This window comes from Dermacentor albipictus, chromosome 6, assembly GCF_038994185.2.
Source record: "Dermacentor albipictus isolate Rhodes 1998 colony chromosome 6, USDA_Dalb.pri_finalv2, whole genome shotgun sequence".
In the NCBI taxonomy this organism is placed as follows: Eukaryota; Metazoa; Arthropoda; class Arachnida; order Ixodida; family Ixodidae; genus Dermacentor; species Dermacentor albipictus.
Genome location: NC_091826.1, coordinates 29,260,414 through 29,283,809, shown reverse-complemented (window position 1 = coordinate 29,283,809; position 23,396 = coordinate 29,260,414). Strand labels below are relative to the sequence as shown.

At 47.7% G+C, this 23,396-nt stretch overlaps 1 protein-coding gene and 1 non-coding gene across 2 annotated transcripts; one reads left to right on the top strand and one right to left on the bottom strand.

The window, feature by feature from the left end:
- The first annotated feature begins 231 nt into the window (after nucleotides 1–231).
- On the top strand, nucleotides 232–22,275 carry LOC135905105 (zinc finger BED domain-containing protein 4-like). Its single transcript, XM_065436094.2, has 5 exons — nucleotides 232–2,300; nucleotides 11,530–11,850; nucleotides 12,932–13,171; nucleotides 16,326–16,688; nucleotides 20,751–22,275. Exons 1-5 carry the CDS (start codon nucleotides 1,401–1,403, stop codon nucleotides 21,354–21,356), a joined length of 2,430 nt encoding a protein of 809 aa, XP_065292166.1. The 5' UTR covers nucleotides 232–1,400; the 3' UTR covers nucleotides 21,357–22,275.
- A 194-nt stretch (nucleotides 22,276–22,469) lies between these two features.
- Nucleotides 22,470–22,542, bottom strand: TRNAS-CGA (transfer RNA serine (anticodon CGA)). The gene has a single exon. It is a non-coding gene; the product is annotated as a tRNA-Ser (tRNA).
- Between the last annotated feature and the right edge of the window lie 854 nt (nucleotides 22,543–23,396).

The window sequence follows — 23,396 nt, the reverse complement described above, 5'->3', positions numbered from 1 at the left end:
CTACGCAGTTGAAAGCCGGGCTGCAGGGTCATTTCTCGTTTCGTGGCACGTACTCTTTCTACCGAAGGGCAATAAAAAAAAAAGATGGCAGAAGAAAAGGACGTGAAACGAAGAATAGACGAACGGCCGCGCAGCAGCTCCTCTAGCAACCGGTTTCCGTCCTCGTAAAAAGCAAACAAAGGGATAAGGAGGCGCTGCGCGCGGAGGAAGTGCGAGGGCCGTTGTGAGAGGAGAGTAAATGGGAGAGGCTGCGAAGGGGAGCGGCATTCCATTCCGTCCCAGAGTTCCATTCCGCGCCCGCTCGTCGGTGGAGGGGAGTCGCTCGCGAGCTGTGCTGTTTTTGTTATTTTGTGCGTTTGTTATTACTCGCGTGTCTCGCGCTGAGAGCCTGCTGCTCGCCGCTCGGCTTGGCTCGTGACGCTGTGGCCGGCGAGTGCACTCGCTGCGGGAGCATCCGCCATTCGATTGGAATGGCGGCCGGCGGCGACGCGTCGCTGCGCGGAATGGTGGCGGACTGGAACGACTCCCGCGACAGTGTGAGCTCGTACAGACGTTCAATTTTCGTTTCTTCTTTCGCCGTCTGCATGTGTGCGTCGTCTGCTAAAGAGGCGCCGTATTGCTACGTGTGGAATCGGGGACTGCGAGCAAAGCCAAAACTAGGGGGGGCTTCGCGCTCACTGCGAACGCCGTTTCGTACCTCGCAGGCGGCATCGAAGCGCTGTTCTCGTCGACTGTGAGCCCTGCGTGTTGTCGTCTGCTAGGCGCTTTGCGCAGGTGTCGGCGACGGACTTGAATCGACGCTGGAGCGTGGCCTCGAAGAGATGTTTCGCTCGGTTTTTGTCTCTGATTTCGTCGCCTTTCTTCGTGGGTGCGTTTGACTGGTTGGCTTCGGCGTTTTGAGGAGCCGAAGTTTTTTAGCAATAGAAGGAGCGCCCCTCAGTGACAAGACTCTCAACGTATTGTGGTGCGCATGGCACTGCGCTCGTAATGGCAACAGCGCGGAATCTGGCAGTGGGAAATGTTTGCCCAACAAGCTCGTCCACATTTTTAAGTTCTGTTTGGTCTGTTCGTGCGTGCGTCATCCGTTAGGAGGCATCGTTACTTCGTCTCGTTTTTTTTTCTTTTTTCGCAGTGAATTTATGCACGAAGTTGGGTACGTGAAACGTGTTGCGAGGCGGTGATCACTGTCTTCGAAGATACATCAGTGTTGTAATGTTGCCAACATTTTGCTGGCTGAGTCGAACGGTTGGCGCGTGGGTCGTCGCGCGTTGTCCACGAAAGCTACCGACGTAATAGAGTAAACGGCGCAGCTATGTGACTGATTGGTCAGTTAATGTGGCCTGTGTTCCTATATATCTTATTTAAGAGACGAACTCGCTGCTAGGCGTTTAAAAATCAAGATGGCCGATTTTGGCAGTGATGAATCGAAGCCACTCGTCGTGGACCTTCAAGAACGCCAGGGTGCAGCCGTCACCGGATCGTCAGTGGCCGCGATAATCCACAGACGCACCTTCACCAGGGGGCCCCCGCCGGCGTCCTGGCGCAGGTTCTACATCACCAGGACGGAAGGTACCAGGCTGATAGGAACGTGCCTGCTCTGCAGCGAATACATCCACGCCACGGCCGGCGTTTCCTCGAACCTGCTGAGACACCTCAAGAGGAAGCATCCGCGAGAGCTCGAGATAGCGCTGCATCTTCAGGACGGCAAACAACGAAAGGTCGGTCCGACGACGACGACGTCCTGCTCTTCTTCCTCTGTTAGCCAAGTGCCAGTGTCGACTGCAAGCGGAGATGTACTGGACAGGACAGCTCTGCCTCCACCGCCGGTGCCTTACGAACGGCCCGCGCTGCAAATGGCACCCGGCAGCGTTGGCTCCTCCTCGGCGACCGTGTTCATGACGACGATGCACGACAGTTCGTCCGCAGGCAGCTACATATTGTCCGACATGCCGCACGACGCAGTCGACGACCAAAACAACAGCCTGAGGTTTGCCTGGAGCCTGGACTCGTTGAACACGTCGATGACGCCTTCTTTCGTTCAGTCCCAACCCAACAACGAGATGACCGTGCAGACGGTTAGCAGGTACCCGGCCATTGCGACCAACGATTGCGCATCCACATCGTCTGTCGAGAGTCCGGGAACGTCGTCTGCTACGGCGAGTCCCAGCGTCGTAGTTGACAGCCACGACGGTCCCCGGAGTCGCCGCAATGAGATCAACGACGCCGTCCTGGGACTGGTGTGGCGTGACTTGGAGCCATTCGAAGTGGTGAACAGGCCCGGCTTCCTGCAGCTGATGAAGGTAATATTGAAACGCTGAGCATTTTTTCCCTAACTTTCCTTGATCGTCCGTCTGGTCAAACTGGAGGGATCCCGGAGTGATCAAAAAGTTGTGGCTTGGTGGCCAGTACCTTTGCACCAGAGCAAGATACAGCTATATACGCCCAATAACTTTAATGGGACTTGTAACACGGGACGATCTTGGAAAACAGCGCAAGGTCACGTCTGCCACGCACTTGAAGCGTTAACCATCATAGCTAAGCGAAAAGTGTCTCCGGTAGCACATCTCAGCAGGCTTATGGAAAGCTATCGCTTGACTTCGAGAATTTTACATTGGTTCTCTGCTGGTCTCTGCCCACCTTGTTTCAAACTGCACGCAGTGTTCAAATTATACTGTAAAACTGTGAAGCTATCTCACTTTACAAGCAAGTTCAGCAAAATTTCCCATGTACTGGGCTTAGATAGGACAAAAAAAAATTAACATACTGCTATTTGGCGTTAACCTCATGGAGGGAATTCTCTTTCCTAGATTTTGTTTCATTCCCCTGGGTCACATTGATGTTAATGGAGAAAAAAAAGAAGATCGAATCATTTCGTACTGACCAAGTATTTCTTTCAAAACACTGTTCTCGTTAATTTCGCGATAATATGTTGATTAGTTGAACACAAAATTAAGGTTAAAGTGTTGTTTCTAATTCCGTACCAAGATCCTAGCGCCGGTACGTCAGTGTGACAATCACGGATTTCGAGGTATCTTTTTAAAATTCTTTTATGGAATTGTTTCATTATGGCTTAGTGAATGTTAATCAAGATTGATAAGTTCAGTCTGCTCTTTTGGATTACAATGCACCCGGTCTTTACCAATAAAGAATGAACTATGCGTCAAAACTAGACACCGTCAAAATGCATGGCTAAGTGGTGCGGCAATTTCTAAACGGCGTCGAAACCAATCATCAGTTCTTTTTTTTTTGCGTTTCTTGTGGCTTACGAGGCCTCCTGTCGTGGTAAGATTAGCTTTTTTTTTAATATTGTCACGTGGTGGTGACGTTGAAGGACACAGTAGCAACACTGTGAACGACAAAACTAAATTTTATTGGGCGAACCTGTGCCCACAAAACAAGCTACACTTATAGCACAACGATAGCGGCGAACACAGTCGGCGATCGTCGAAAATCTGATCAGCGGGTCAAGCGCGTCGGCTTTTATACAGCAATCATCGAATGTTCCAGATTAAACGTTGGGACCCGCATGCCTTCTAAAATGTTCTACACCATTCGTGTCAAGCGATGAAATCAGATAACACAACGTTCGGCGACAACAGACAGCGGATGGGCAACCAGCGCTGAAGCTTCGCGTGCCGACAGCAGCGCCGTAACACACAGCCTAGCGAGCGGTAGACACAGTTTCCAGTAGCACACGCAGTGATTTCGTGTCAGCAAATTCACCGATTGTCTTGAGTCACACTTTTCACGGCTCCTCAAACGGCAGGGAACCGACGTGCTAGGACGTAGCAGCGCATGCGCTCTACGCAGCGCGCATGGCCATGGACAAAACTTGGCTGGCCGCATCGGGCTAGACAAACATTGATACAGGCGCACGTTTCTTATCGCTAAATATGTCGTGCCATCTTCGTAGCCTCCCTATCGGACGGTTTCAGCATATTTTAGTAACGCATGAAAAATGTCGTAGCGCCTCCTGGCCAGCGCTGGTTCCCCATAGAAGCATCGATAACTTTCCAGAAACTTCGGATACATGCAGGCGCGTCCCGCGCTGTGCGATAACATTTGTTAGGCGACAAAACTTGTCGCCCGATAAAGACAAGTACACGTGTCAATACCCCCCTCTTAAAAAGCATCGACCCGATGCTGCAAACAATCGAAAATAATAAGTAAGCACTTTTCTAAGCAAAGAAAAAAAACAAAATAAGGAAAGTTCGTTAGCGTCCGTAAAATGGTTTAAGACGCACCACGTGGTCCACTTCAGGTCGTGCGCGACGTCGCTGTGAATGCGAAATGCCGTCTGGCACGACCTCATAGTCCAGAGCGCCAATACGTCGGATGACCTTGTAGGGTCCGAAATAGCGTCGGAGTAGTTTCTCACTGAGTCCTCGTCGGCGTATCGGTGTCCAAACCCAAACACGGTCGCCGGGCTGGTACTCAACAAAGCGTCGTCGGAGGTGTGGAGGGATAGTTATTTTATTTGTTAACACAGCTCAACCCATTTTGACAACTGACAACCAGTTTTTATTATACGCTTTTTTTTTCCTTTTTTAATGCAAGGGAAAGCTTACCGGTCAGACCAAGAATTTAAACTTCAACGTGCGTGTAATCTGTAGCAGCATTTTAAGGCAGCATATCTCCAAAGTAGTGCTAGTCAGACAATTTTTGCAAAGCGAACATGACTTCTCTTTTCCTCGGCATCAATTTCGCAATTATGACATGTGCGCTGAGGTTAGTAAAGATTTATTTATTTATTTATTTATTTATTTATTTATTTATTTATTTATTTATTTAGTTATTTATTTATTATGCCCTCAGGGCCAAACGGCATTACAGAGGGGAGTAGTTACAGTCACTATGAAAAGCAACACAAGCAAAAAAGAAGAAACAAGAGAAATAGTGTACAGTAAAACGGCGCCTTGTTATATAATGTTATGTAAGCAATTCTTGAAGTTTTTCTTGTCAGCTGTGGTGGCAAAGTGCACAGGAAGGTGATCCCACTCTTCGGATGTTCGTGGTAAGAATGACTTTTAAAGAAAGCATTAGTTTTGCATGATGGAATACCAACCTTGTGGCGATAGTCGAGCCGAGGTGACACATTATGTGAAAGGAAAATCATTGTTGATTGCGCAGATAATGATGATAAAATACGTGATGAAAGAAAGACAAAGACAAGTAACATTACGGCGGTGTGGTAATAATGGCAGGTCGAGGCTATGTATCACGCTGCTTATACTGAATGTTCTGTTATAATTAGATAGGATAAAACGAGCCTAGTTGTTTTGAATTATTTCTAATGAATATATTAAGTTTTCATGGCTCGGGTATCGAACTGATGCGGCGTATCTAAGTTTTGAACGAATTAGTGATATGCTAGGCGGCGGTTTAGTTTCGGCGGTGCTTGTGCAGAATTCCGTCGAAGGTATCCCAGAGATTTGTTAGCATTCTGGAAGAGTTGGCTGTTGGGCTGGTTGGTCGTCCATATTCGAAGTAATAACTTAGCGCGAATAAAAACACGGAAAATTTCCGCGTTTTTTATTCACGCTAAGTTACTACTTCAAATTTGTTAGCATTGTTAGTTCCGTAGTTATCGTGAACTGTTGACCTGAGGTCGGTTGTAATGTGCACTCCTAGGTTTTTGTAGAAAGGCACTATTTCCAAGCGTGTGTCATTAAGGCAATGAGTTTGCAGTTCACAAGCGGATCGGGTTACGCGCTTACATTTACATTTATCATTGAGTTCCGTGCACCAATAAGAAACACCGTTAATGACTGATTGTATATACGTTATGTCGCTAGTGTGGCCTATTTCGCGAAAGATTACACAGTCATCAGCGAATAAGTGCACGTGAGATGACACACGATTTGGTAAATCGTTAATGTAGATAAGAAAGAGTAAAGTAATGGGCCAAGTAGAGTACCTTGTGGCACGCTGGAGTTGGTAAGGAGTTAGCATTATTAGCGGAAACGAATTCGAGCGAGGTGAGAAGTTTGCGGTCTGTGTTAAGTAAATGTAATTTATACAATAATAACTATAATAACTGGTGGCTCACCTTGTCGAGTGCTTTCTAAAAAGTCTAGGAAGATACAATCAGCTAAGGAACCACAGTCAATGATCACGTTAAGTTTGTGCGTGAATAACATGATCTGCGTTTTACAGGAGTAGGTTTTGGGTGAAGCCGTGCTGTGAATGTGTCAAAAAAAGGAGTTGGATCTAAGGAACCTGACTAGATTTGAAAACAAGAGATATTCAAGTACTTTTCGTGGACTGCTGGTTAGTCTAATGGACCGGTAATTGAGTGTAGCGAATGCATAGTGATTTATGTAGTGGAATCAGCTTCCCTCCAATCGTCAGATAGTGAGCCGTTATCGAGAAACTGCCTGAAGATCTTCGTTAGTAACCTTGAGGAATAGCAGCTTGTGCTTTTATTTAAATTTGGCATCAATTAAATCACAACTAGGGAATCAATGGGTTTTTAGCTTTCTAGTTGTTTCCCGTGCTACTTGGGTTAATATTAATCGATGACATTGGAAAGGGGTTCTGTAAGACTTCTTCAATAAGATTTCATCTTGTTCATGAATAAGACTTGGCCAATAAGACTCGGTCTTCTTCAATAAGACGTGGCCATAGCCGGTGGCGAAATAGTCGAAGTGGTTGAAAAATTAGAACAACATACTTCGTTAGGGGCTTTTGAGCACTCTTTAGAAGAGGTGGCATTTCCCGCAATGTCAACCAGATGTATTGGATAATTTGGTTTGCGATTATTCACACGCCAAAACTTACTTGGATCAGCTGTTACTACATTTAGCGTGGATGGGAGCAGCACTTTATGCAGGAAATTGTGTTTAGCGTTTCTGAGTGCAGTTATAGTTATATATTCGTTCTAAGCAAGTTTGTAGGCATTCTATTGAGCGTTATTTGAATATGAGTCTAGTTCTGAATACGTGTTTTTTTTGTTTGTTTAATAAACGCTTAATGTTACGATTGTACCACGGGGCCTTGTGATTAGCGATAACAGTGCGAGGAAGAACATATTTGTTAGTTAAACCGTCAACGTTAGCAAAAAATAAATTTCCAATTAGCTTGAAGCGTACGGACGTCGAATTCACGAAATAAAGTTTCAAGAAATGCTCTGAGTTCGTTGTTAATGTCATAGAAATTAGCACACGAATAGACACGAATGGTCTTTATCTCGTTCTTAACTGTAGATCGTGATAAATTAATATGAAACATAAGCAGAAAGTGGTCACACAAACCTGGTAAATAATTTATGGGCAAAAAGAGATCGTGGCTTCTTCGAACAATATCGGGAGTATTTTTGACAAATCGCGTTATTCTTGTTAGTTGTGTGGTTAGTTGAGAAATGAAAAAAAAACAAGCGAGCATGTTTAGAATTTGTTTGGTACCGTTGAAAAAGGATTTATTGTGGATAGTTCAGAAATCCATTTTATATTAGGAGTGTTAAAGTCGCTCAGTTAAAAAGAAAAGGTTAACGTAGGATAACCAGACAGTACCATGTTAGTTACGTCCTGTAGTGTTTGAGCGAAATTAGATGTGTAACTGGGGGGGGGGGGGGGGGGGTGCTAGAAAACACTATTTTATTTTATTTGAACTTTTTTTTCCCATTAAGCTCAACAGTAGCCCACACCGTTTCTAGTTCGCTGGTTGCATGGATGCACTGCGATAGGAAGTCCTTGGAAACGCCGGCTCCTTTTCATACTGTATGGTTGCAGCGATAGATCGAAAAGAACGAGATGCAGTTAGGAAAAGTTTGTGATCCTGGCAAGCTGAACCGAAAAAAAGAAATACGGAGGACTAAGGAAGACGGACAAAAGTGTCGCTGAACTAACAGCTGATTTTTTTTTTTTAGTTGAGCTTTTTGAAATTCGTCTTAGCTATGAATCAACTGGCAATAAACACTATTCGAACTTAGGGTATCATGTTTCTTAGAAACGCTGCTTATATTGCAGAAAAGGACCGACACATTTGGTAAGCAACTGCCACTACCCCTCGCGCGTCTTTACTTTGCTGTGCGTGTAGTCGTGCCCACGTGGTGCCCATCAGGATGTTGTTTCCGCCCGTGCTCTTTTACGCAATCGGTTGCGGTATCGCACACGTAGTGCTTTCAATCAATCGCTAATTTTCTGAGCCGAAGCCGGAAAGGAAACTGCGCAGGCTGGCTTTTGGCAAACTCGAGCAGTCTTTTGCTAATGTTTCCCGTGGCGGGCGAAAAGTCTTCGCTCACAGTGTAACAACTCTCTTTTTTCTCTTGTGATCTTGCTAGAGCAACGAGAATCGCTTCTTTTAATGTGAAACTTGAAAAACCTCACGATGATGGGGCGGCACTTGTGAACCGCATATGGTCCTAACTGGTGAGCGCATTTGAGGGAATTGCAGGGTAGGCCCTCGGTCACACCGGTGAGAGCAGTTTTTAGGCGCTCTTCAGAGTGTTGCCGCGATCCTTGGGAGTCAGGAATGACACGGGAAAGATTTCCGTGTCTGGATCTGTTCTCTAGTTCGTCAATGCCTAAAGTGAAGGTATCGTGATGCTGAGTAGTTAGGCCTTCTACTGACGCTTGGAAGCCAGCCCTAGTTTGGGCAAATTGATCAAGCGATTTTGTTCTTTTCTTCCAAAGACTTCCAGCCTCTTCTGCGTGCTCCCAATGTTTCTTGGTTGTTGTTGTTGTTGTTGTTGTTGTTGTTGTTGTTGTTGTTGTTGTTGTCGTCGTCGTCGTCGTCGTTGTTGTTGTTGTTTCATTAATTGTTCTTTAGGCAAGATTTTATTGCTTGTACGTCGGCAACCAACTCAACACTCACAATTATGTGATTTCACCACGTTGTTCTCTTCATGATTATATTTCATTTTCAGCCTCCTCAAGTACTCGTCAGTTATCATTCACTAAATATTGCTACGTATAGTTCTCGCTCAGACTTGTTTTTGTGCAGTTTTTCTTCTCGTACCATTCAGTGCTGGAATGCTTTGCCCGGCAACGCACGTGAATGCCCTTTAGATGAATTTCTTACTGCTGTTTAATGTTGGAATGTATCTGTGAAATTCATTGTTCTTTTCCTACTCCTGCTATAGTCAAAGATTTGGCTCCAGTATGTACAAATAAATAAACCTGACCCTTAGCCGACTGCACAGATCAAGAGCGAACGTCCTTTAGAAAATGAAAAAGGGCAGCCACTTGCTCGAAAGATTGGTCTGCCAGGTTATCTGGTTTTACCAAAGCCGCGGATAGAGTTCCAGGGCCGCGGTTATATTCAGCACATCCTGAACGTAGTAACAAAGAAATCATTGAAAAACCATGCCAAGCGATTTCGCAAAGCACCTGTGGGCGCGGGAGCAACAGCAGCTGTGGATCGCCGGACTTATTTACGAACATACAGGAGCGTTTACACACCTGCCGAGCACATAGTGAGTCAGTCATAAAACTTTATTATCGATACCGGGATAAATGGGGTCTGCGACCCCACCAGATGCGCCTCAGTTGGTGCTGAAGGCGACCGCCTCTTGGGCTCCGGCTGTGACCCGGACTTGTGCTTGCGAAGCAGAGCTGACCTGCAGGGTCTCACACTTTTGCAAGCCTACAGGCTTCTGGAGTTCTTCGGGTGGTGGGCCTGCGGGGCAGTCAAACACGTACATGCCAAGAGTGAGCCGTCTTCACAGCGTTGCTCCCGCGCCCAGTGAAGAGCCAAACGTGAGGCGAACTGTTCAAATCAGCCGTGCAGTCCGACGTCTTCGTCACTATGGCTGCCTCGAAGAAGGGCTGTTGTGTTCGCTTGAAGCAAATCCAGGGAAAAGGCAGTTGAGAGGATCTTAATGGTTTGCGCTTTCATACGGTTGCTACAGTGGCAGTTACGATCTAGATGAGGAATTTGACATGGACCGAGATAGCACCACCAAGGATGCAAACACGTTTCCTCTAGCTGGAGATTGATGCCGTCACTGATGGGACTGACGGTGTATCGTTGAATTGCACCGAAGGGAGGGATGCATTCGCCGGCGAGGCCGACCATCCGCGCAGGCAGGCAGCAAAGCAATGCAGAAAGCACCCAAACTCTGCAGAAGGGGGCAGTAATAAACTACCAACTGGTGCCATATGGCGGCCTAAAAGTTAATTAGCATATTTTGGTTCGTTATTGAAATTACTGCTGAAGACTTTCTTGCTGCTAAGGTTTGCCTGGTCACGCAGCTTATCCTGTAAAGCGGCAGGGGCCTAGATATGAGAGTTTCTTTTTTAAGAAAAGAATGTTCCTCATAAAATGAAACACCTGGTATATATCTCGTGTGGCGGCTTGTGTCTGTCATTGTTTTCCTTACTTTTTTGCGCTCTTCTCAAGCTTTGACCAATAGCTCAACGCCGCACCCTTTTGTTCTTGTTGTGAACCCGATAGTAGAAATTCCGAATAACGCTTGCATGCAAACGTAAGCGCCTTTGCGTACGCTAAGAAATAACGTTGTCCTCACTGCGCATGTACCATACCTTATGTGGGTTCCTGCAACTTACGTACTATCATCAAACTTTCAAACGCGATCAGTTCCGAAGCTACACCAGTGCGTTGTTCCGTGTCCGGGTTCACCTGCTCCTTTAACAGTGACTTCGTTCACACTCCAAAGCCTACACTTAGGACTACTCCACGCTTAAAAGCCCGCTACATAGCGATCGCGCGTCTCATTTCCATGTACTGTTTCCCCGTAACAGGAGTTCTCATCAGTATCATTGCATGCTCGCATTTCAGTCTACGTTGGTGGTACGTGCATTACGTATCTGGCTTGCTGCTCCGCGTAGGGCCGGTAAGTATGTGATGGGAGCTCTTTTCCAAATAGCCATACAGTTGCGTGCCTCAATCTATAACGAACTGTTTGGGGCCTCCGACATTATACAGGCCCCTTCGTTCTAAAAGTCGCACGCCGCACAGCTCACAGTAGAACCGGGAAAGAATCGTTCCTTCGATTTACAGCTCATTTCGTTGTAGACAGGCGTTCGTTGCAGAGGCACTCGACTGTAGACTGTGCCGCCGGTTCGGTCGCCCATGAAGAAACCGTTTGCGTGCTTTGTGACTTATTCTCGTGGTTGTAGTGCACGGTCGTTATTTCCCATCTTGCTTTCTTTCTCTCTCTCTCTCTCGCTATCTATCTATCTATCTATCTATCTATCTATCTATCTATCTATCTATCTATCTATCTATCTATCTATCTATCTATCTATCTATCTTCTAGGGAAGCGTAGCAGAGGGTGGCAGAAAGTTAGGTGGGCGGATGAGATTAAGAAGTTTGCAGGGACAACATGGCCACAATTAGTACATGACCGGGGTAGTTGGAGAAGTATGGGAGAGGCCTTCGCCCTGCAGTGGGCGTAACCAGGCTGATGATGATGATGATGATCTATCTATCTGTCTATCTATCTATCTATCTATCTATCTATCTATCTATCTATCTATCTATCTATCTATCTATCTATCTATCTATCTATCTATCCAACTGACTATCTATATATCTTTAAAATGAAAGCTCCTTCTTGGTTCCAGGCCGTGGCACCCGACTACGAACCGCCGACGGCCGAGAAGATGGCGGACGTCCTGCTTCCCCGGCGACTGGGCCAGCTGCGAGACGCCCTGTCGCCGTCGATCGTCAAGGCGGCCGCCGACTCCGTCTCGGCGGTCATCGGCGTCTGGCTGGGCGAGTCGGACGACGTGTACGCGAGCGTCGACGTGTCGTACGCGACGCGCCACTTCCGGACCGAGACGAAGAGCGTCGCCTTCAGGCGGGTCGCCGCCGACCAGGACGCCGCCGACGCAGTCCGCGACGTGTTCGAATCGGCGCTCCAGTGGTGGAACGTCGACAAGAACGTACGTAGAAGATTATTGCTTGTGATTATCGTTTACGAACGTTATCGGGTGTGTTTAAGGGGAACTCGATGCCTATCATACTGAGAGTCGATAGCAGCTCAAGGGCATTGACGTGTTACGAACGTGAAAAAAGCCGTTGTTAATGTGTTAGCATAAGAAGTGTCGAAGTGCAAGAAAGTGTATGTGTGGGAAGCCGGTGTCGTGGAAGAACACACACACACACACACACATATATATATATATATATATATATATATATATATATATAGTATGGAGAGAGGGAGGAGGAGACCAACTGACGGTGGTCACCTGCTCCGGACCACTGTCAGTTGCACTTCGCTCCTCGAAGAGGCAGGTCGTGTATCGAGTGGGCTCCTGAACAACATTGCAACGTGGTGAACGCGGTTTAAATCATGGATGCGGGATCTCAAAAACATGCGACGTAATGCTAAAGCATTTCTCCGGCATTTACCGCTAACTCGCAACTGACCTTGTTTTTTTTTTCTTTCCTAGTATTCTGGTTAGAAGCCAGAAGACGAATGCGAAGGGCATATAGACCGTGGACCATTAGAGTTTACAGAATGGGTGCAAAGGGAAGGGAAGCGCAGTCGAAGACGGCAGTAAATTAAGTGGGGTTACGAAATTAGAAAATTTCTAGGTGCAAGATGTAATCAGCTAGCGTTAGACATGGGTAATTAAATATCGCTGGGAGGTGCCTTCGTCATGCCCCCATTGGACATAAATACAGGCTGCTGCTGCGGCTGCTGATGATGATACTAGTGTCCGAGTCCAAGTCCCAACGGTGGCGCCTTCTGTATAAACAGACGCAGGTCTTGAAGGCTATGCTTTCGCTGGTTGCATGCGGCGGAAGCTATCACGGGAGCCCGAAACACGTCACCGACGTTGGGTTTTGGACGCGACCTGTTACGCCGAGTATAGCGGAATACCAGGCACGCTAAAGGTCTCCATTGTCGTTCAATACCGACCGCGCCGCTGCGTGAAAAACAAGTGTGGTCTTCGCGCGGTCACGACCGTGCTGAATTTCCTTTTCCTCTCTGTTTCTTTTCGGTGACCCCGGCAGCGCATCATGCGAGTTCTGGTGGATAGTCCGGCCCGCACGGCCAAGACCTTCTCCTTTCCCGGCTGGACGAGCGACTCGAGCCACGGCGGAGGCCAGGGAGGCGTGTCCACCCGTTCGCTGGACTCCGGAGAGTTCGACCTGAGCCACGAAATACTGGAGGAGCTGGACTCGTCCGAACAAGACTGGTCCATAAGCTCCAATTACCGCCTGCACTGTGCTCTGCGGAGCGCATTCGACGTGGTGAGCACGCTTTCGTTTATGCATGTATGTCTGTGTAACACGATTTGCTTAATGTATATGTGTATGCGTTAAGGGATAAGAAAAGAGCAGATTGAGTGAGGGAACAAACGCAGGTAAATGGCGTCTTAGTTGAAATCAAGAAAAAGAAATGGGCATGGGCCGCACATGTAATGAGGAGGGAAGATAACCGATGGTCATTAAGCGTTACGGACTGGATTCCAAGGGAAGGCAAGCGTAGCAGGGGGCGGCAGAAAGTTAGGTGGGCGGATGACATTAAGACGTTTGCGGGGACAACATGGCCACTATTAGTACGTGACCGCGGTAGTTGGAGAAGTATGGGAGAGGTCTTTGCCCTGCAGTGGGCGTAACCAGGCTGATGATGATGATGTGCAACACGATGCAAGTGCTTAATGAAATAAATTATTCAACGACTGTTTGCGAGGGTGAATCAGAAAGTGTTTGCCTCTATTTTTTGTTCGCCAACATAAGGTGCGCAGAGGTAATTTCAAATATAGCGTACCTTACGTACCTTACAATATTTCTCCACATCGTCCCCACACCGATTCAGACATTTGTCCCATCGCAGCACTAAATTTGAGATTCCCCAGTCGTCAGTCATCGACGCGCGAGGCCTCCCCGAACGCTCGTTGTCACGCAAGTCTTCACGGCCTTCTGCAAACTCGCACCACCACCACCGCCACACACCTCTCAAAAAGAGACACCTTTCCCCATCTTTGGGCTGCATTTCCTTGTGTACTTGCAACGTAGAAAACGAATGGCACTTCGTTGCTCGTACTCCGTGCACGTGTGAAAGCACAGTCGCCATCGTCAACAACTGACAGCAGCGCCGTGCCGCGGAGCTACCGGCAGCTAAGGGCGGGCGGGTCTGAGGAAAGTCCACCGCTGGGAATCGATATGTTCGCATTTACGGCCGTAATTTGGCTAAAAAAAGATAGGGGCAAATACTTTCTTATCCGCCCTCGTAACACACACACTGTCATATATATATATATATATATATATATATATATATATATATATATATATATATATATATATATATATATAATGTGTGTGTGTGTGTGTGCGTGTGTGCGTGTGTTTTTAAGGCGAAAACCTTACCTGTCTCATTGGTCAGTCTCTTGAGCGAAAACGTGTCGACGACATGTAAGTTACAAAAAAGTTTGGAACCCTCAAACTTTGGTGGCAGTCGAACCCACGACCTTTGGTCTTAATAGAAGCTGCGAACCCTCGACCTTCGGTGGGAGTCGAACCACGACCAGACTACGCGAATTAAGGGGGAGGTGTACCTCATGTGTCCGTCTTTATTGCGTCGGTACTTGGGCTTTCGCCTTCAAGTCTTCTTTGGGATAACATAAGAGAACCTGCAATTTTTTTAATGGGCCTAGGTATATCTCGAAAATGTGGCCTCGCTTAGAGTTTCTGTTTAGTGGTGTTCGACTCCAGGTGATCCGACTGAAGGGGCCGGATTCCACTGTATGCTTCGTGCTACTAAAAAAGATTTTAAAAAGACGCTCGAAGTATAGCAATATAACCCGGTATGTATAAACAGAGCAGGCGCACGTGCATTCGACCTGCATATAAGATAGTCGTGTGAGAAACGCTGTGGACGGCGCGAATGCAAAGCTTTATAACCTAACGAAGCGCACCCACGGTGTACAAATACACAACTCATTTACGAAGCCGTAACGTGTGGCGATATAGCTTACGGCCCGACCTTAACGTGCGCTTCTACTGCTCCCTAAGTCTGCGCACCCCCGTTAATTAATGCACATATTAAGCTGCATGGAAGCACGGCTAAAGCGGGTTGTTAATTATTCGCGACGCTGCAGTTCAAAGCTGCAGACTCGAGGTGTTGCGGGTTCTGCAGGAAAGGCCACGTGCACCAGCGCCGAGAGAACCTCGCAGGTTGAAATATTTATCGTAAAAAAAAGGGGGGTCGCAAGTGTGTGTCTAATAATGTACGCCGACCGTCTGAGCGTGCGCTTGGTCACGGTAGGCACGAGCGGCAAACGAGGTCTGGGTAGGTGGGTGGGCGGCAGGACGGAGGGGGAGGCAGAGGGGAGGCAGGGGGAGGCAGGGAGGGGGGGGGGGGCAGAAAGGGCAACGCGTGTCTGAACGCGGAACGGTGCCTAACGAGCACTCGAGCTAACAACATGTGCCCAGTGTACGCTCCGTACTCGACGACGACAGAGGGAGGGTAAGGTCGTATGAGCTGAGGCGCCGAGTGCGTCGCGGTGTACCTTCGGGATGTTTGGGGCCGGGGAAGTCATTTGGACTCGGGACGGCACGCGGTATTCGGCTATGCAAGCCCCCCCCCCCCCCCCCCCCCCCACTCAGCCAGTCATGAGTACAGCCTCGGTTTTGGCCGGTTGTGTTGTCTTGGCCGGTCGAAACGACCTTTCTTACTAACGTTGGGGAAAAACGGCAGTGCAGCGCAAAAGGATGTCTAGAAGAACGTGCAACAGGGCTAGTTAGTAATCAATTCTCGGTACAAACAAGAACGTATGGTCGCTCAGCGTCCCTCGGTCTCTCTCTCTCTCTCTCTCTCTCTCTGTGTGTGTGTGTGTGTGTGTGTGTGTGTGTGTGTGTGTGTGTGTGTGTGTGTGTGTGTGTGTGTGTGTGTGTGTGTGTGTGTGTGTGTGTGTGTGTGTGTGTGTGTGTGCGTGCGTGCGTGCGTGCGTGCGTGCGTGCGTGCGTGCGTGCGTGCGTGCGTGCGTGCGTGCGTGCGTGCGTGCGTGCGTGCGTGTGTGTGTGTGTGTGTGTGTGTGTGTGTGTGTGTGTGTGTGTGTGTGTGTGTGTGTAACTCCCTGGTTAAGCGAGTGGGCGCAGGCGTGTCCCGGGGCTACACACACGGCTTTCTTAAGGGTGTAACCCGTCCTGGAGAAAGATCCTGCGCGCGCCGTTCAAATCCCGTCGAACGCGTTGGGCGCAACAAAACCCTATAAAATCGCGTCTGAGCCACTTCCGTGTCGGCACTTTCCTGTGGCATCCCAAAACACCCATCAAGTGGGCACACGATCGCGGCTTAGCCCCCACGTAGGGTATCTCACGGCCCCACCGTCGCTGTGGGACGATAATAAGCTCCCCGAATCGACCAACTGAGTGTACCAGCAGCCTGTCCTTCCTCCAGGACCAGGACGTGGTCAGTCTGGTGGCCCGGTGCAGCCGCGTCGTGTCCGGCATCAAGGCCAGCGCGCGCGACGCGGCCACCGTGGCCGGAGCGACGGGCGTGTCCTTCCCGTTCCCGTCCAGCTACTCGGACGAGTGGACCTCGCAGCTGGACTGCCTGCGCGAGCTGTGCTCGGTGTTCACGCAGCACGCGGACCTGCAGGAGCGCATCTACGCCTGCAAGGAGGTCGGCCTGACCACCAACGACGTGGCGCTGCTGCAGGACCTGCTCGAGGTGTTGGCGCCGCTCGAGGAGGCCACCAACGCCCTGCGACAGCCGCAGGAGACCGTGGGACTGGTGCTGCCCGCGCTGAGGAACCTGCAGGTGAGCCAGGGAACCGGGGACGTGGACCTCTTTGGGCTAATTTGGGCTGGTTGGTTTGGTGCATGCAGTTTACTGGGGGACCGTAGCGTTTGGGCAGGGCGGACGAGAAAGAACGACAGCGCGCTAACTTTGGACTAAGTTTGTTTTTGTTGTCATTATCAGTAGTGGCATGTTTATATCCGAAATGAGAGCACCAAGTACAGATCGTTTTACGGAAGCGTTTAGGTTGCCGCCATCTTGGGCTGTTAACGCTGATGTTTTATGTCTTTAACGACGAAGTGTGCGTTACTACAGTCGATTCGCATGCATGGAAATAGTTGTATAAATGCGTTCAGCGTTTCATGACCACGTTATGGCACTGTGCGTCTGATAAAACGCAGAAATTGTTTGCGTAACAACCCAAGATGGCGGCGCCCGTTAATCCTATATAAAAGCGTCTCTAGCGACCAACCGAAACAAACAGCGCAAATCACCGCCGCCTGCAGTGGAGTCCAGACGGGCCATCTCGCTTCTACTCAGAGCTATAAGAGAAGGGTTGCTGTCGCAGCTAACGCACGGCCGGTTTCTCGGAAGGCCAGGAGGCCGACGCCTTCAAGGATGCGCGCTTTCCGGAGGCACCAGACTGAAATTGTAAAGGGAGCGGCAGTACGGAGCGTTCGCTTGCGAAGGGTCGCTGCGTGACGTCATTTTCGATCCTAGTTCTTAAAGCGCAGCTCTTCTTTGCAAACGCTTCTGGACTTACCTGACCGTGGCTGCTGGGTGATGCTGCTGTCTCGCCGAATAGCTCGTAAGCATACTTAAGCAAAAAAGTTTCAATTACGAGTCCAATGGTGGGATTAAACTATTGGCCTCCAACGCAGCAGCCTGACGCCCTAACCATTAGACCACATCCGCTTTTTTTTTTCTTCATTTCCAGCTTGGCTACAAGCTTCAAAAGAGTTTATGATCATAGATCACACTCGTTTTATGTGTTAAAGTATCACGCATTGACACCACAGCTTCATCACAGTCATTCGTCTTGTACACGTCACGTACTTTCACAACCATTTTAACAAAATATTCATACACACATCGGCCTTTAACATCGCAATGTCTATATGGCAACAGACTACGCCAGACTACGTGCACCCCAAGTGAAAAGGTAACATCCATCTGCCCGAAATTGCGTTGAGACGGTAAAAAACGAATGCCATGTAGATTGAGGGATAGGTCCATCTTTAAAGTTCTCTGTATTATATCCAAAAAGAAGTATTAGGCCACATTCGCACGTATGCTTATATACTGCCCAAGTATATATGTCTTTGAGATGACCGCGGCGCGTCTACCAAACATAGCACGGGTTGCGCGAGATCCAGATTCCTCTGCGCCAAAGACGCAGGGATGAAACGGGCACATTTACGTCATTCGATTAACCCTCCAAGGAAGCTTCCCTTGGATCTGCGTATCCGTTGGATCTGCGTAATATTGTTTTTTTTTTCTGCATGTTTTTTTCGACACCACTCGTCTTTAGTTAGTCACCGAACGTTTGCGATAGTTCATACTGCCCGTAAGGTTACCAACATAAGTTCTTGCAATAATCCGATTCCCTGCTATCGCTGTCGATGCTTCGGACGAAACAGGTAATGTTTTTTTACAGCGACGCTTTGTATATGGCTAGGTTCGGAAAATGTTTTGCGTCCCTCTATATCGAGTCGCATCGACAGAGAAAAATAAAACGTCATAGCCTGTACCAATCGTTGTTCCTCGTTTTGTTCTGACGTAGTCATCGCCCTAGCGACGTTGTCAACAGTTTCGCTTTGGACTCGCTATGGGCAGGACGCACATAGTTTGCTCTGAGGAAGAAGAACGTGCCCTCAAAGATCGCCGACGTGAACAACAGCGCGAAGGGGCGGGAAAGCGACGGGAAGCCGCGGCGGCCGAAAAGTCGGGACCATCGAGTAGCTGCTCTCTCGCCGACGAAGAAGTACAGAGGTGCAGCAGCAGCGAGAATAGATAGCTTTAGGTTAAGAGGAAGCTTTAGCTCGGGCCCAACTCCGGCGCGGCCTATTCAAATACATGTAAAAACGCAAAAACTTTTTTCTGAGATAACCCTTGGACCGATTTTAACGAAATTTGTTGCATTTGAAAGAGCAGATAAATTCTAGTGACTGTTGGTCGCGGAATTTGTATTTAGGCCCTGAATTTTCTTAAAATGATTTTCAAAAATTCGAGAGCTTGAAAAAAATATAGGCATGAAGTTTACAGATTCATAGCGCTGCATAAAAAACAGCTATCTCGGTTATGTAAACTGGATTCATTAGATCATTGAAAGCGGACAAATTCGATACGTAATTTTATATCTTACGTGAATTTGTTACGTTGTTTAGAAGGGTTCCGCAAAAGCTATATTCAAATATTAGTAAATTTTTTGAGGTTCATGTGTAACATATCAATTTTGTCCGCTTTAGATGTACTATTAGATGCAATTCACCGAATGGTATTATCTATTTTCGTTGCTGAGATACAGAGTTGTAAACTTTATTGTTTCGTTTTTTTGAAAATTTTCGATTTTCGCCCATTTTTAATAAAATATTGACGACCTAAATCGAAAATCCGAAACCAACAGTCACTAGATTTTAAGTTTTTCTTTTGAATGCAACAAACCTTGTCAAATTTGGTGCAGTGGTTGCCGAGAAAAACGAATTCTCCTTTTACATGTATTTAGGTAGGAGCACCCGAGCTAAAGCTTCATCTTAGTGGATGCAAGCGGCTTGGGTCCCCTAATCTAAACCTCTCTAATATGTGCGGTGGGCGAACACGACCGACGAGGAAGCGGGCCGCGGATGCCAAGGGCAAGCGTTGTGCCCGTCAGGACCCCCCCGACTATCTTGAGTCGGAAAGCGCAAGGCGTAGAGGTGGCTGCCATCCATCGGAATTCACGTTTCCAGTTATGCACTACAATTTGAAATGCTGAAGTATGTACAGGTATCCGATGAACATCAAAAGCAACAACCTGACAGCGCATCAAATAAGAATAGTAAAATATTAGATTATATAGAATAACAAGCTACATCAGGGAGTCGAAGACAGAGTTGGAAATAATAGTGGCAACGTGGTCTGTTAAGCGATCTCATTCTGAGATTGTGCGCGGAAGAAAAAAAGAAGAATTTCTAATCCTCTCCGTCCTGTACTTGTATTCTCTAACCTTGTATTGTGTGATCGATTCGTGGAGAGACGTAATGCGATATGAATACTTAGTTGTTCATGTCTATGCCCGTTGCAGAAAGAATAAATATATATTTTGAGAGACGAAATATATCGCGCTTCATCGGTCGAGAATGGGTACGTGCCCACTGACTCACCCAAACTGTCTTCTTAGCCAGACAGCAGCAAGCTGCAAGCTGTCTGTTCCTGCACAAATCCAGTGCCCCGAGTTGTATACTTGTCAGTACAGCAGCCAGCTCATACTCAGTGAGCCAAGTTGTCTGCTACGTATAACGACAAGTATATCCGGAGAAAAAAACGAATAACTCCAAACTATGGGGAACAAGCCAAAAATAAAAAAAAGAACGTTCGCTTTGAAAAGTGTCTTGGGCAAGAGATTTCTTTTACCTCTTTAGGGGATCGCTGGAAATAAATGCAGGGATCGTGGGAACCCTTCTTCATCTATCTATCTATCTATCTATCTATCTATCTATCTATCTATCTATCTATCTATCTATCTATCTATCTATCTATCTATCTATCTATCTATCTATCTATCTATCTATCTATCTATCTATCTATCTATCTATCTATCTATCTATCTATCTATCTATCTATCTATCTATCTATCTATCTATCTATCTATCTATCTATCTATCTATCTATCTATCTATCTATCTATCTATCTATCTATCTATCTATCTATCTATCTATCTATCTATCTATCTATCTATCTATCTATCTATCTATCTATCTATCTATCTATCTATCTATCTATCTATCTATCTATCTATCTATCTATCTATCTATCTATCTATCTATCTATCTATCTATCTATCTATCTATCTATCTATCTATCTATCTATCTCGTTCTCACAGGTCAGTCTGACGCGGGCGGTGGCGAGGGACAGCTTCCAGCTGAAGACGATGGCCGAGAACCTGCTGCGCAGCATGGAGACCCACTTCGGCCACAGCTGGAACGACCCGGTGCTGCTGGCGGGCGCGCTGCTGGACCCCCGCTTCAAGGTCGCCTGGTGCGACGAGCAGACCGCGTGCAAGATGAAGGAGGCCATCGAGAAGCAGCGCGCCGCGCTCAACCTCCACTCCCCGCCCGTGCTCGCCGTCCAACGCCGCGACGCCGACGCCAGCAACAAGGGCCAGAAGCTGTTCCGGAACATCCGGAACCTGGACACCTCGTCGACCCAGCAGCCGGGACCGACGACGCCGCTGGGACAGGAGCTGTGCCTGTACCTGTCCGAGGACACGACGGAGGACACCGTGACTCCCCTGGGCTACTGGAAGGCGAATCAGCCGCGGTTCCCGATCCTGGCCAGGCTGGCGCTGTCGGTGTTTGCCGTCGGTGGCACGCCTGCCACCGTCGACGAGGTGGCCTCCGTTGCGGCGGCGATTCAAGCGGCGCGTCGGAATCGCTTCACCGACGAACAGTTGGAACAGGTGGTGCTTCTGCGAAGACACCTGATGTAGCGCCGCCTCGAGACCTTGGGGACGCTGTGAGCCGTCCAGGGCCGCTATGCCGTCGCCTCGAGTGTACCAGGCAACCGTTCGAAGAACTCGTTCTGCTTGCTGCGGTATACTGTTCATACGAAGGACAAAACAGAGACAGAACACACATTGCACGCACATGTGTGTCTGTCTCGTTTTGGTCCTTCATGTAAACAGTATAGCGCAGCAAGCAGGATGATGTGATACCAAACTAGCCCCAGTCGAAGCTTTACTGAACGTTCGACGAAGACAACTGGATCTACGAAACTCGTTGGTCAGGAAGCGTCTCTGTGCCGTTCTGAGGACACGGCTGCAGGTGACACGCGATGACTCATCGGTTACTAAAAGACAAATCGCCGCGCTCCGTGCTTGTGGGTAGCGCGGCATGGCTGGTGGTGACTGGTGGCTGGTGGTGACTGGTGGCTGGTGGTGACTGCTTGCCGTGGGTGGCACGTTGACCACCGACAAAGAGGTGACGTCTGCTACGGTGGCGACCCAAGCGGTACGTCGGCATCGCTTTGCCGAAAGACGCCTGATGTGGCCTTGCCTTCAGGAGTGAGTGGTTGACGATGTAAGCGGTGCAAGACTGCCGTGCTATCGCCTCGAGCGTACCGGGGAGTTATGTACTCTTAATGTTGTGCAACGAAACAACCGTACTGACGAAGCCCTTCGGTCGGGAACCTTCGCTGTGCCGTTCTCGGGACACGACATAGGAGACACGTGATGACGTCCCTCGGCAATTGCTTTTTACGAGCACGTGGTTGTTACGTGATGTCAGGAGCAAGGCCTTCGAAGTCGTGACTGCGGATGCTGGTGACACCGCCAGTATGTCAGGATTGTTGTTTTTGATATGACCTGCCGCAGAATGCGTGCGTAATAAACGAGAACTTCGTTAACGTAATGAATATTTCATCATTCTAGCATCGGACAAACGAGAAGAAAGGGGGTTAACCGAGGGCCCGATTTTTATTAGTCATATCATAAGAAGCCAACAAACACTCACACCAAGGACAACATAGGGGAAATTACTTGTGCTTAATAAATGAAATAAAGAAATGATAAATTAATGAAAATAAAGTGGATGAAGAAACAACTTGCCGCAGGTGGGAACCGAACCCACAACCTTCGCATTTCGCGTGCGATGCTCTACCAATTGAGCTACCGCGGCGCTGCTTCCCCATCCACTTTCTTGGGTATTTATGTGTCCTAGTAGAACCCTTGGAGTGTTAGCCAGCGCCACCACTAACAGAACTTGGAGGCGGACGTGGGAAGTGCTTTTTGCCGCATCACGTTGACGCCTGGCACCAATTTTAAGGATATCTTTAAGAGAAAGCTTGAACTCGGGTGCTCAATACATGTAAAAGGATAATTCGTTTTTCTAAGCAACCGCTGCGCCAAGTTTGACAAGGGTTGTAGCATTTAAAAGAAAACTTAAAACCTCGTGACTATTGGTTTCAATATTTTTTATTGAGGTCGTCCTTTTTTTTACTAAAAATTGATAGAAATCTCAAATTCTCAGGAAACGAAACTATCAAGTTTACAACTCAGTATCTCGGTAATGAAAAACTATGTCACAATTTTATGAATTGCATCTAATAGTACATCTAAAGTGGACAAAATTGATATGTTACGCATGGATCTCAAAAATGTTAGTAATGTGTAAATACAGCTTTTGCAGAACCCTTGCACAAAACGTAACAAATTCACGTAAGATATAAATTGACATATCGAATTTCTCCGCTTTGAATGATCCAATCGATGCCCCTTACAGAACCGCGATATCTGTTCTTGAAGGAGCGCTATTTGCAAACTTCGTGCTTCTGTATTTCTGCAAACTTTCGAATTTTTCGAAATTCTTTCAAGAAAATTCAGGCCCTAAATCGATATTCTGCCTCCAACAGTCACTACAGTTCAGCTTTTTCTCTAAAGTGCAACAAATTGCATTAAAATCGGTCCAGTGGTTATCTCAGAAAAGCGTTTTCACGTTTTACATGTATTTCAATAGGCCGCGTGGGAGTTGGG